The sequence below is a fragment of the Malaclemys terrapin genome, chromosome 22 (assembly GCF_027887155.1).
Source record: "Malaclemys terrapin pileata isolate rMalTer1 chromosome 22, rMalTer1.hap1, whole genome shotgun sequence".
In the NCBI taxonomy this organism is placed as follows: Eukaryota; Metazoa; Chordata; order Testudines; family Emydidae; genus Malaclemys; species Malaclemys terrapin.
Genome location: NC_071526.1, coordinates 8513784 through 8526500, shown reverse-complemented (window position 1 = coordinate 8526500; position 12717 = coordinate 8513784). Strand labels below are relative to the sequence as shown.

Here is a 12717-nt window from a genome sequence, read left to right as displayed (position 1 = left end):
ATACGATTCCAAAATCTTGGATTTTCCATGGCAGGGGAATTCCATTTTTCAACCAGCTTTAATTATACGTTCGAGTCCGTTTCGAGGAGAGGTCATGAGGTACGCTGGGTTCCCAGCCAGCAACACCTCTAGTCCACTGATACAAAATTTCCTAGAGTTTTTCCTAGTCTCTACTGGGTTTTGCGTCCTCTCTTTAATGCTCAGACAGGGTCACAGGAAGATCCCCTTTCCAAGACAAACCCCAGAGCTCTTGTACTTGGATTTCTGGGCAAAGACGCTGCTGGGATTTTCTGTTCATTGTCCTTGGTCCCCTCTCCTCACTGCCCAGTGCGATAAATAGGGCCCTACCAAATTCACGGCTGTGAAAAACGCATCACGGACCGTGAAATCTGGTATTTTGTGTACTTTTATCCTATAATATAGAACAGAACAATGAAGTAATGATGACAGAACAAGGAGCAATGGTCTCAAGTTGCAGTGGGGGAGGTTTAGGTTGGGTATTAGGAAAAACTTTTTCACTAGGAGGGTGGTGAAGCACTGGAATGGGTTACCTAGGGAGATGGTGGAATCTCCTTTCTTAGAGGTTTTTAAGGTCGGGCTTGACAAAGCCCTGGCTGGGATGATTTAGTTGGTGTTGGTCCTGCTCTGAGCAGCGGGTTGGACTAGATGACCTCCTGAGGCCCCTTCCAACCCTGATATTCTATGATTCTAAACAGATTTCACAGGAGAGACCAGCATTCCTCAAACTGGGGGTTCTGACCCAAAAGAGGGTTGTAATGTGGGGGGTTTGCAAGATTATTGTGGGGGGGGGTCGCGGCATTGCCACCCTTACTTCTGCGCTGCCTTCAGAGCTGGGTGGTCGGAGAGCAGGCAGCACCCCACCAGCAGCAGCGCAGAAGTAAAGGTGGCAATACCATACCATGCCACCCTTACTTCTGCACTCCTGCCCTCAGAGTTGGGTCAGGACTCCTCCAGTAACAACCCCATGAAATTTCAGACTTAAATATCTGAAATCATGAAATTTATAATCCTCTGACCGTAAAACTGACCCAAATGGACCGTGAATTTGGTAAGGCCCTAGTGATCAATGACAGCCCCACACAATCTATGCCGACATCCAGTTCCCCCAACACAATGGCCTGGACCTTCTCCTCTGGAGCCAGAGCTCCACCATGTAAAGCCAGAAGACACTGACACAGGAGATGCTAGATAGCAACTTCCACACCTGGATTCTGACCATGTTCTCCGACACAACAGCACTTTCTCCAACTCTACTGCACCAGGCTGGGAGCTTGCTAGATCTCGGTGGCTAAGGAGGGTGTTGTATCAACCAGGCAAGGTACTAACAAATTTCAACAGAACTTTATTTTTACAGTGGAAACCTCTTTACCAAGTTGCTGCTGCACCTTCTGTAACTCTCACTCCACCTCCTCAACTCCTCCCTGTTTCCTGGCCTTTCAGACTCCCAACAGCCAGTGCTCCCAGTTCTAATAATACAAGCAGCATCTAAACACCACAGAGGGTCAGGCCTGGCTGGTACCTGAATGAGAGACCAAGGCAAAGCCAGGGTCCTGCAAGAAGCCATTCAAGAGATCCTCTCAGTACAGGCTCCAAACGGAAGAACCATTGCACCAGTGTGGGGACGGAAGGTTCTGCTCTGCTGAAAAGTTCCATCCTTTGGATGGGACATAAAACCTCAATCACACTTGGCCTCTTTGCAGCATCAAGAGGACAAAATAATTCTTCACTTCCTGTCCTTCACTTCCTGCGTTTGCCTAGTATTTCCGCAAGCCATTAGAATAGTTGCCGCCATCCACCCCAGAGGTGGCTGCACATCTGTAGCGAGCGAGGCAGTTTAGCGAGCCCCCAGAATGCTTTGGAGAGTTAACCAACAGGCCCTCAGTACGTACATCAGCTGTTTATTGGTATTGTATTCCGAGCGCAGCTGGCTCCGGGGCCACTGGTTTGTACATCGGGGGCCAGATCAAATGAAAAAGCCGTTCCAGACAGCTCAGAGAGAGGCAAGCGCACGCGCTTGACTGGCGAGTCACAGCACCAAAGGGATGTTTTTGAAAGATGCTTCCTTTCTCTCTTCCCCAGACCCCTGCCCCTGCCCATCGCCTGGCAGGCTGGTGCTCATGCTGCCCAACCGCGAGGCAGGGATTATGCTGGGGGGTGGGGAGGGAGAGTCTCTGTACAATTCTTTCTCTGAAGGGCAGGCGGAGTCGACAGAGCTCAGCCCCGTGTCTGGATGCTGATGGATCAGGGTCGTTTGGAAATACCTGCTCCCTGCCAACTATGGTCCAGCGAGGATCCCCCTCCCACCGCTCTCCAAAACACCCTTCCCCAGGGACAGACCATGTCTCTCCCCAGAATCCCCCTTCTAGAGCCCCACGCCCCACCGCAGGCAACACCCTTTATACTGTCAGTTGAGTCTTCAGAGACAAAGCAGCAGCAGCCCCCGCTCGTGCACTCGCTACGGCCCTCCCCAACCTTGCAAGCGACTCCACGCCGGCAGACCCCTGACCAGCTGACATCAGTGGGGGGCTCGGGATGGGGTGAAGGCATCACTAGCAGGATGGGGGGCCTACAATCCTGCAAACAGCTCCGCAGGCAAGTAACATGCAACGTGTCCCACTCAACTCAGTCGCACATGCAAGCGATTGCAGCAGCAAAGTCCATGCTTCCCTATGGGGCTGGCTTCTTCCTTGCTTATGGGGAATGAGAGCGTTTGTGTCTAACTGGAATCCCGGTTCCTTTACCCTCCCTTCTCTGCAGTACGGGCACTCCGGGACATGGGGTTTATCACAAGCGAATGGCAGAGGGTGGGGGAAAATCATCTTGTGGGATTCCCTTGTTAAAATATTGGCAGCCCATCACTGCCCCGAAGGCAGCCTCTGGCCAGCTGTGGGAGAGAGAAGAGATGCGAAGCAGATTTACTGAGCTCTAATAGTGCAATACGTTCTAGTTTTCTCCGGGGCCAGAGTGTGATGAGCTAGTCACAGTCCAGGGGGACATCACCCCCTACATAAAGTCTCAGAACAGGCTTGGGGCGGGGGAAATGGATGTGTGAGGAATTGGACAGAATGACCCAAATGTACATAGGACATCGAGCCATTGATCACAGCTCTCAATGCCAGACCCTGTGTCTGCAGCCCCACACGTGCTAGAACAGAGGTTGGGATTCTCACAAGGAGCCATAGGGGATCTGGCACGGGTAGGGGGCATCTGCGGGACTGTTACTCGACATTGATGGCTGCAGTCATTCTTCACAAACACAGATCAGCGACTGTTGAGTTTACTTTTCCAGTGAGTGATTTTAAATTTCATCACGAGCTAATGGAGTTGGTTTTTTGCTTGTAAGATGGGGGGGGGTTAACCCTAGCATCCCAGCCAGCTCTGCGTCAGTTTATTCTGAATTTCCTCCCAGCTATTCCAACTGGGGAAAAAGCATTCGTCGCTTCCCTCTTCCTAAGGATTGGGATGGAACAGTCCCGCCGCATTCCACTGGCAGAGCCATACATTCGCTCCCCCCCCGCACCAGGTTGATTTGTAGCGCCTAGGAACCCTGGTCATCCCTGGGCTAGGTGCTGCACAAACACCAAATAGACGGTCCCCGCCCCAGAGAGCTTACAATCCACGAATTCAACGGATCCACACACACACACACACATAAAGATTGTTAAAGCGCTACTTGTGACAAAAGGCACCAGATACCATAAGATATTGTCTCTGAAAGTAACAGGACTTGAGGAAGCAAGATGAAGGAAAGTGACCATTCAATGCCTCCTGGCCAGACCAAGCCACGTGGCAGCACCCATCTCAGCCTCCGTGGTGTCACTTATACCACCAAGACATGGCAGGGAAATGGGATCCTCTTCTCCCCACAGGGCTTGATCCAAGTCCCGTTGAAGTCAATGACAGTCTTGCCATTGACTTTAATGGGAGTTGGCTCAGGCCTCAAAGGAAGAGCTGTGGGATCCTTCAGAACCAGCTATTGGAGAAGCCAGACTGCACCAGGCAGTGCCCACAAAGGGTACGCCTACACTGCAGCTGGGAGCGTGCTTCCTGGCTCGGGCAGACAGACACAAGGCAGGTCTGCTCCAAGCTCCTGTGCTCCAAATAGCAGCATAGCTCGGGGTAGGATGGATGCCAGCTCGGGCTAGCCACCTGAATACAAACTCGCCCATGCCCTCTGGGTATGCACTTGGGATGCCAGCCTGATCCTCCACCATCCTAGTTTCAGATGCAATAGGTCTGATCTATCAGACAGAGAGAGGAAGAGGGTCTGAAGTAACCCCTACACTGATCCAGTTGCAGGATCTAGCCCCAGTTCCTCAAGTCCATTCCTTCTGCGGACTCTGCAGCTGGTCCTGTGTATTTTGCTAATTGCCCTTATTCAAAACATATACACTACAGTATTCACGGGGATGGTGCTGCAAAACACTGCAGCTTCCAGCAGCTGGAACGGTTATTGTAGCAGAATTCTGTCTGGTTCTTAATAACCCGAAAGATACAATATCAACTCAAATTCCGCCCCAGAACTGTGATAAGTTTATGGAGGGGATGGTATGGTATGATGGGATAGCCTAATTTTGGCAATTAATTGATCTTTGACGACTAGTGGTAAATATGCCCAATGGCCTGTGATGGGATGTTAGATGAGGTGGGATCTGAGTTACCACAGAGAATTCTTTCCTAGGTGTCTGGCTGGTGAGTCTTGCCCACATGCTCAGGGTTTAGCTGATCGCCATATTTGGGGTCCGGAAGGAATTTTTCTCCAGGGCAGATTGGCAGAGGCCCTGGGGGGTTTTCGCCTTCCTCTGCAGCGTGGGGCACGGGTCACTTGCTGGAGGATTCTCTGCACCTTGACATCTTTAAACCACAAGTTGAGGACTTCAATAGCTCAGACATAGGTCAGGGGGTTGTTACAGAAGTGGGTGGGTGCAGTTCTGGGGCCTGCGTTGTGCAGGAGGTCAGACTAGATGATCATAACGGTCCCTTCTGACCTTAAAGTCGATGACTCCATTTGGTACAAAAAAGCTTTTACAAAAAAACCAACAGGATTTGAAACATTTCTGTGATTTTATTTCTTAAAATTCCCAGGGAAATGATACTTTCAAAACAAGCAGAGCGTCTCTGCAGACACCACAACCCACATACTTTATGGCATTAAGAACCAAAAAATGAAACTGACTACAAAACAGAAAATACTTCCCTGATTTTGTCTATTTCGGCCTGAACTCTTTCAACCCACATGCTTAACTTTGAACGTATAAACATCTCCATTGAAAAATCAACGGGATTACTCGCAAGCCTACAGTTAAGCACGTGCATCAGTGTTTTGCAGGATCGGGGCCTTGTATATGCTCTTCAGAGAAGGCAGTGTCTTTTTAGACTTATGTACAGTATATCCACGAAAAGAGGGTGGTTGGGATCTCTATGTGCCGCTGTTATACAGATAATTCATTTCACATTGTCCAAATTGGAGGTACAGAAACCACAGCATAAACAGTGAAAACCACAATAGACTGTAAATTCGTTATTTTCACTAATCGAAGGCGTTGTTAGTAGTCAACATAAGGAAATGCATTTGTTTTAAGTGTGGAGTTTTGTTTTTCAACCAAGAGCATCTTTCACAACCCTGCTGGGCTCCCAGCTCTATAAAGAGGGTCAGTATCCAGAATAAGGAAATGAACTACAGAGCATGGACAGGATCGGTTACACAATGAGAGGCATATAACTTACTCAGCTGGCCAGGTTGTTAAACAATTTAGCAAGATCTTAACAGACTCTTCCGCCCTTTGCACGCGTGCTGCAAAGCGCCTTTTCTTTAAGAGAAATCACGTCTGATTTTCGGAAAGATGGCAAGAAAAGGGTCAATCGGGGGGGAATAAACGAGGCAAAAGGAACAGATCCAAGCTGCCTCCTGCAGTAACAATACCTACCACAAAACAAAGGGAGACACCCCCATCAACAAAAGGTGAAGAAGCGCCCAATTCCCAGTTTCAAGAGGGAGAACCCCGGCAGGACACCACTCCCCCCATCTCCCCTTCCTCCTCTTCTGCTGCTGCCCCTCACTCACCTCTTCCAGCACCGCCACTGCCCCCCTGCACTTCTGCATTTTGGAGGAGAAGGTAGAAGCCGCCGGGGAGTTCAGGTCTTCAGAAGTCACCGCCAGGAACTCCGAGACGCTGATCTGCTCAGGCATGTTGGGGGATGTTGCCCTGCGACCGGGGGTGACTGGAAACTCATCCGCTGGCAAAGGGAACGGGCGAGAAGGACTGAGGGGCAGAACAGGGGGGCACGGGACGGGCAGAGAGAGAGTCTTGCACCACTTTGGTCAATTTCCCATCGCAGCTGCTGCGCTCTCTGCGCAATTGACTAGAGACGCCCAGGAGCTCGCTTGCAAGTTTCTCTCTCCTGCTCCCTCCCTCCCTGCAGAGGCTTTCATTGCCATCACGTGGGGATATTGTTACACAGCCAATGCATATATGCGCCTGCAAGCTCGGGTTTTTGGCCAAGAGCCTGTTAAAGGCAAAGTGCATCCAATTTCCCCCCGCCTTGGGTCTCCCCCCGCATCAATGCAAACTGCTGTTCGCATGGGGGGCCTGGAGCGGTGGCTGTTATCTCTGCTTTTCCTGCCTTGTATAGGTGTCATGCACTCCCTACCCATTGAAAGATGCTGCTTGCCTCTCTAAGCGTCTGTTAACGACCAGTCATTATGTGCAGCAGAATCCCCATTATCGCCTGCCCTTCCTGTAGGAAGACGCTAGAATCCTTCCTCTCCCCAGTCAAATGTCTCTCTTCCGCCCGGCACAAAGTTGCCTTAAAGCTTTTGATCTCAACTGATGTTAAGCAGATAACGTTGGGTGAGGGGCCAGGAGGGGAGAGCACTAACCCAGGACCAGTTGAAAGAAGCCAGACTCCGGAGAGAAAACCCTTTTTGACTCCTCCCCTCAAAGACAGAGCGTGTTACACTCGGCTGAGTGTGGGAAAAGAAACAGCCCAGGTCAGGCACTAGGGTGGCTGTCATGGACTTCTCATTATGTTGCATATGACAGGGCTTAGTCACTGATCAGAGAGATTGCTGGCCAGGTCCTGGAGTAATTTGCGGTGCTTTAACACCATAGTATTATTCTCTAAGGCTCTTTTCCACATTTTCCACATTTTATGATTGTTTATTTATATTAGGGTAGCCCCCCGCCCCCACTCCAGCTGCAATCAGGGTCCCATCTATACACATAGGCCTGAAGCCTGCAAAGGCTTAGTGACACACATGCTTCATTTCATACACTGCGAGTAGTCCCACAGAAGTCAACAATAGTACAGTAGAACCTCAGAGGTAGGAACACCAGAGGTACGGACTGACTGGTCAACCACGCACCTCATTTGGAACTGGAAGTACACAAATCAGGCAGTAGCAAAGACCCCAAAAAAGCAAATACCGTACAGCACACTATGGTATTAAATAGAAAATACGAAAAACATAAAGGGACAGTTTAAAAAAAAAAGATTTGACAAGGCAATGAACCTGTTTCTGTGCTTGCTTCATTTAAATTAGGATGGTTAAAAGCAACATTTTTCTTCTGCACAGTCAAATTTCAAAGCTGTACTGTCACTGTTCAGTTGTAAACTTTTGAAAGAACAACCATAATGTTTTGTTCAGGGTTACAAACAACCTGCATTCCCGAGGGGTTCGTAACCGAGGTTCTACTGTACGTGCTGCGAGAACAAGCGATTCTTTATACGCATGGGGTCCTGGTGAGAAAGTCCCTGCCCCAAAGAGTTTGCAAGATTAATAGAGAAGATAGGGGATGTGAGAAAGAGAGGACTATTACCCCATTTCATAGCTAGGGAAGTGAGGCACAGACAGATCAAGTGACTTCCTCAAGCCACACAGGGAGTCTGTGGGAGTGGAAGAACAAGGAGTTGAACCCGCAGCCCTGAACCACCGGCTGGTCCTGCCTCTCCTTGGGATATAAGCAATGACTTTATGCTCGGCTCTGTACGCAGGCACTCTCTGCCCCTGGGAGGTCAGAGTCTAAATCAAATACAGATGGCAGAGAGCTGGTTTATCGGAGACCCATGCTGACGGCCCAAAGCGAAAGCAGCTTTTTATGGCTGTGTTGTGTGTTTTAACGCTATACTTGGCGGTTTAACTTTGAAAAGAGCCACCGGAGAAGTGAGAGTCAAGGTGGGGTTTGAATGATGAAAGCAGGGGTTGCTTGCGGGTATAAAAAGGAGAAGAGGGCCCTGACCACAAGGGACAGCATGAGACAGGCATGAAGACAACAGCAGGAGGAGAGGAGTAATAACCCTTCATTTGAAGGGCTTAGCTACACTGGGAAATTGACCAGAGTAGCGCCCTCTACGGACACTTATTCTGGAATAACTCTAGCGCTTTAAATTCACGCCCTACCTTATTTCAGAGTAACTTCCTTGTGCAGCTAAGCCCTTATAAAGGAAGGTCAATATCATTATCCACACTGTACAGAGGGGGAAACTGAGGCAAAGAGAGCTTCCCCCTCACCAAGATGACCCAGGAAGTCAGTGGCAGAGCCAGCCCTAGACCCCAAGTCTGATGAAACCACCGCTATGGAACCTGCAATCTTATAAAGAAGACGTTGATAAAGGACTTCAGCAGCGTTGGAAACCAAAGGGCAGGAGGACCCAGAGCCAAAGCAACTTAGGCTCCTAACTTCAGCTGAGCCTAATTCCCTTTGTGGATCTGGGCCGAGGAGAATAGGAGCCACCTTACAGCCAGAGCTCATTACAAGCCACAATGTCATAACACCAGGGCCGGCTCTAGGTTTTTGGCCGCCCCAAGCAAAAAAATTTTTGGCTGCCCCCCATCCCAGTCCTGGGCTCCTCGCCGCACCCCCCTGCCGCCCCAGCCCTGGGCTCTCCCCCACACACACACCCTGCTGCCCCATCTCTGAGCTCCCCCCTACTCCCCTACCATTGCCCCCCACACACACCTCCCGCCACCCCAGCCCTGGGCTCCCCTCCCCATCCCCCCGCCCTGCACCCTCCTTCCGCCGCAGCCCTGGGTCACTGGTAACTCGCTCCCAGGGCCAGTCATTCAGCAGGAATTTTGGATGTGCACAGAACACCGACAGGATTGGTTCCCACATGGTTACAGAACTGCAGTAAAGTGGAACAATTTTCAGCTTGTGTGACTGGAGGATATCTGGGTGCATATTATAAGACTGTCCTACATTAATGAGGAAAAGTTGAGGTGCCTTTATTAGTCTTTTGTTCCACTCTTTCTTTCTATGGGGAATTTGCCAATGCAATATCACTGTCTTCCTTTTAAAAAAACAAACAAACAAACAAACAAAAGGCAATGGCTGTTGAAAATAGCAATTCCAGTCCTAATAACCAACCGGAAGCATTTCTTGCTCAATTTTTTCCTATTTTTCCTACAGCAAGTTACAGTGGATCAGTAGATTTGATTTGGGAGAAATGAAGTAACAGCTGCCCAAACTGAGCTTGAGCACTCCTGAATTTTGAGGTGTTCAAATCTGGAAGGCAGGTGCTGGGGGGGGGCTGTGGCTCCACAGGGGAGCACGGCAGCATGTATGCAGTAGCGTGTCTGGCGCTGCGCGAAGCCAGACACGCTGGTCTGAGTGCTGTGGGGTTGGAGAAGGGGTAGGAGGTTCCGGGGGGGCAGTCAAGGGACAAGGAGAAAGGGGGGTTAGATGGGTCAGGGGTTCAGGGGGGCAGTCAGGAGCAGGGAGAATGGGGGGGGGGGGGTTAGATGGGTCAGGAGTTCGGGGGGGCAGTCAGGAGACAGGCAGCAGTTGGATAGGCATGGGAATCCCAGGGGTTTGTCAGGGGACAGATAGGGAGTGGGGTCCTGGGGGGGAAGTTGGGGGGGTCTCAGGAGGGGGCAATTGGGGACAAGGAGAAGGGAGGCTTAGATGGGGATGGGGTCCCGGGAGGGGGCAATCAGGGGACAAGGACCAGTGGGGCTTAGATAGGGTGTGGGATTCTGGGGGGCAGTTGGGGCAGGGGTCCCGGGGGGCAGTTGGGGCAGGGGTCCCGGGGGGGGGGTGATCAGGGGACAGGAAGCAGGGGGGTTGGATGGGTTGGGGTTTCTGTGGGGAGCAGTCAGAGGGAGTGGATGGTGGCAAGGTGGGGCTACCCTCCCTCCCCATGGAGTGTCCTATTTTTTGAATGTTAAAATACGGTCTCCCTACTCACAGTGCAGCTCTCCATTCACAGCAGGCTACAGCGTGAGGTCTCAGCTTCCTCACTCCCTCCCCCTCTTTCCTGTTGGTAGTGGCCAAGGGAATGCTGGGAAATGTAGTTCTTTCCCTACTCCAGGGCTGGCTCTATAGGCAGGGAGCTAACCAAGGAACTACAGCTCCCAGGGGCCCCTGTTGGTTCTCAGCTCCCAGGTTGGATCCCTGCCGCCCCTGCACATGGGCTGTCCCAAGCACGTGCTTGCTTTGCTGGTGCCTAGAGCCGCCCCTGCGCAACACGGAGCCCCGCTGTGGAAATCGAACCAAGATGTGGAATCACATAGCCGTGGCAGCAGCTGTGATTCCAGAAGGATGGGCTGCTCCACCCCGTATGTCTTCAGACCCTTCAGCCCTGGGTCTCACCGGTCCCCTTGGCCATAGAAATGGGCCTGGAAGGGCCTAGCACTTCGACAGTATTTTGCACTGCCCCAGCGTGGGCAGCAGTTAACTAATCAAGTCTCACAATACCCTGCTGAGGGGGGAAGGGATATGGCCCCACATAAATGCTTTAGGAATACAGAACATTGCAAAAATGCAGCCATCTCTGGAGTGGAGCACGGCAGCCGTTTAACAGCCTGCACCAGGGCTACACAGCAATTTGGGTCAGGAAATGAAGGAGGAGCCCATCTCCAGAAGAAACTGCAGTGGAGAAATCAAGGATGTAATTACCCATGTTGGTATTGGCTGAGACACCAGGGTTAACAGCTTTGCTCCTAGGAAAAGTACTTCCCTGGCTGTGAACGGACAGGGCCTTTATTTTATAATGGGAGTCACAATTGTTAGAACGGATCAAAAAGCCATTCTGATACCCACACGCACCGTACAGTCAGAAAACCGGGGCTGCGGGGAGACACGGTTCAGGAAGTTTAAAATCAATAGAAAACAGTTCCACAGACTTGAACCTGACGTGGCTCGTGACCATTAGCAGGGGAACAGCAAGCCCAGTGCTAGAATGTGCTGCCAAGCTATGTGGTAGGGGATAAGCCATGGGACCCCGGTGACCTCCGTTCTCAGGGTAGTTCCCATCTGTGCCCAGCCTCCAGAGAGTGAGCAGTGATGTCCTGGTGCATATGAGAAAGGCACATGGTCTGAGCCCAGGGCTAGGAGCCTGGAAGTCCTGAGTGTGACTCCTAATGCTGATTCCAACTCCCTCTGGAAGTCACTTCTCCTGTCTGCCTGCATTCCCTCACCTGCAACATGGCAATGCCAATAACAGGACGATGAGCTGTATGTACACCACCGCCCTCTACTGGCGAGAATCAGGACTGCTTACGTGTGCATCAAAGACCCGAGCTGGCCGGTGAGGATTCTCCTTTAGCTCACGTAGGAAGCACACTCTGGTTTTAGAGCAGGAGGATGTGAGTTCTTACCCCACTGCTGCCTGGAAGTGCCGAGTGGTCTGGATAGCCCGTGTTGCGTTGAGCAATAACTGGCGGTTAAATGGGTTCTCTCTGCCCTTTGCGGTGACTTTTTGTTCTTTTCACGGTGACCTCTCTGGGCCCCAGCCGCGGAGAGCTGGGGACGCAATGCTGCCATCAGAAAACAAACAGGTTGCTGATCCTGATCGGCAGCACAGGAATGTTGGTGGGCCAGAGGGAGGGGAGGGGAGAGGAGGGCAAATGACCAAATTCACCTCTGGTAGCTCCCCTTGAAACCAATGGAGTTGCACCACGGCTGAATTTGCCCCATTCCCCTCTACAAAGCTTCTAAAGTCAGGTTAATCCCAGCGATTTATGTGGCGAGATCGAATGCGTGAATTAATGGGGCCCTGTGCACCCAAAGAGGTCCCCCAGTTTGGAACAAAGGAGCCCCACCCCTTAATAAAAACAACCACACATGAGCAAGATAGTGCCAGGCAGAAGGTCCTGCTTCTGTCCTTCATCTTGGGCCTCATCTGCTGTGGATCCAGCCCGGGGGGGCGTTATTAACGAGCACTGGCTCCCCCCCTGCCTGCCCCATTTTGAGGAGCCTGCTGCCCCCTGAGGCTATCAAAAGGGGGTGGAGGGGCCCGGCGTCGGGGAGTCGTTTGGCGGGATCAGAGGGCACGAGGGAGCTGTGTAGCGTGTGTTCCTCCCGCCCAGCAGAGCCAAGGAGGAAGGACTCAGAGCTCTGACATTTGTATGTTAATGAACCAAATGTCCCTGCTGCAGCGCACAGGAGAACTGGGCTCCCTGCCAGCGAGTTCCATACTGCGGGGTGGGGGGAAGACACTGTCCACAGCAAATCCTGCTGAATCACTTTCTAGCTGCACTGGCAATCTCGCCCTGACTCACCAGCTTTCTGGGAAGGGATCATGGGACAAGAAGGGTTGTGAAATGGGGGAGGCGGGTGCCTGACTGTAATCAGCAAGATGTCCCAAGCCCAGGTATTTATCCCTCCCTTTCCAAATGACCAGGCCTCGGGTCCCTGTCCGGGCAAGCAGAACAGGCTGCTCTGAGTGAAGCCAACTTGGAAGGAGAGAATGTTT

General features: G+C 51.5%; 1 protein-coding gene across 1 annotated transcript in view; it reads right to left on the bottom strand.

The window, feature by feature from the left end:
• ASAP3 (ArfGAP with SH3 domain, ankyrin repeat and PH domain 3) overlaps positions 1-6410 on the bottom strand; it is a 66922-nt gene extending 60512 nt beyond the window's left edge. The window contains exon 1 of the mRNA XM_054011968.1: positions 6086-6410. Within this exon, the coding sequence (XP_053867943.1) occupies positions 6086-6211 (126 nt within the window). The 5' untranslated portion in view covers positions 6212-6410. The remainder of the gene's footprint in view (positions 1-6085) is intronic.
• Between the last annotated feature and the right edge of the window lie 6307 nt (positions 6411-12717).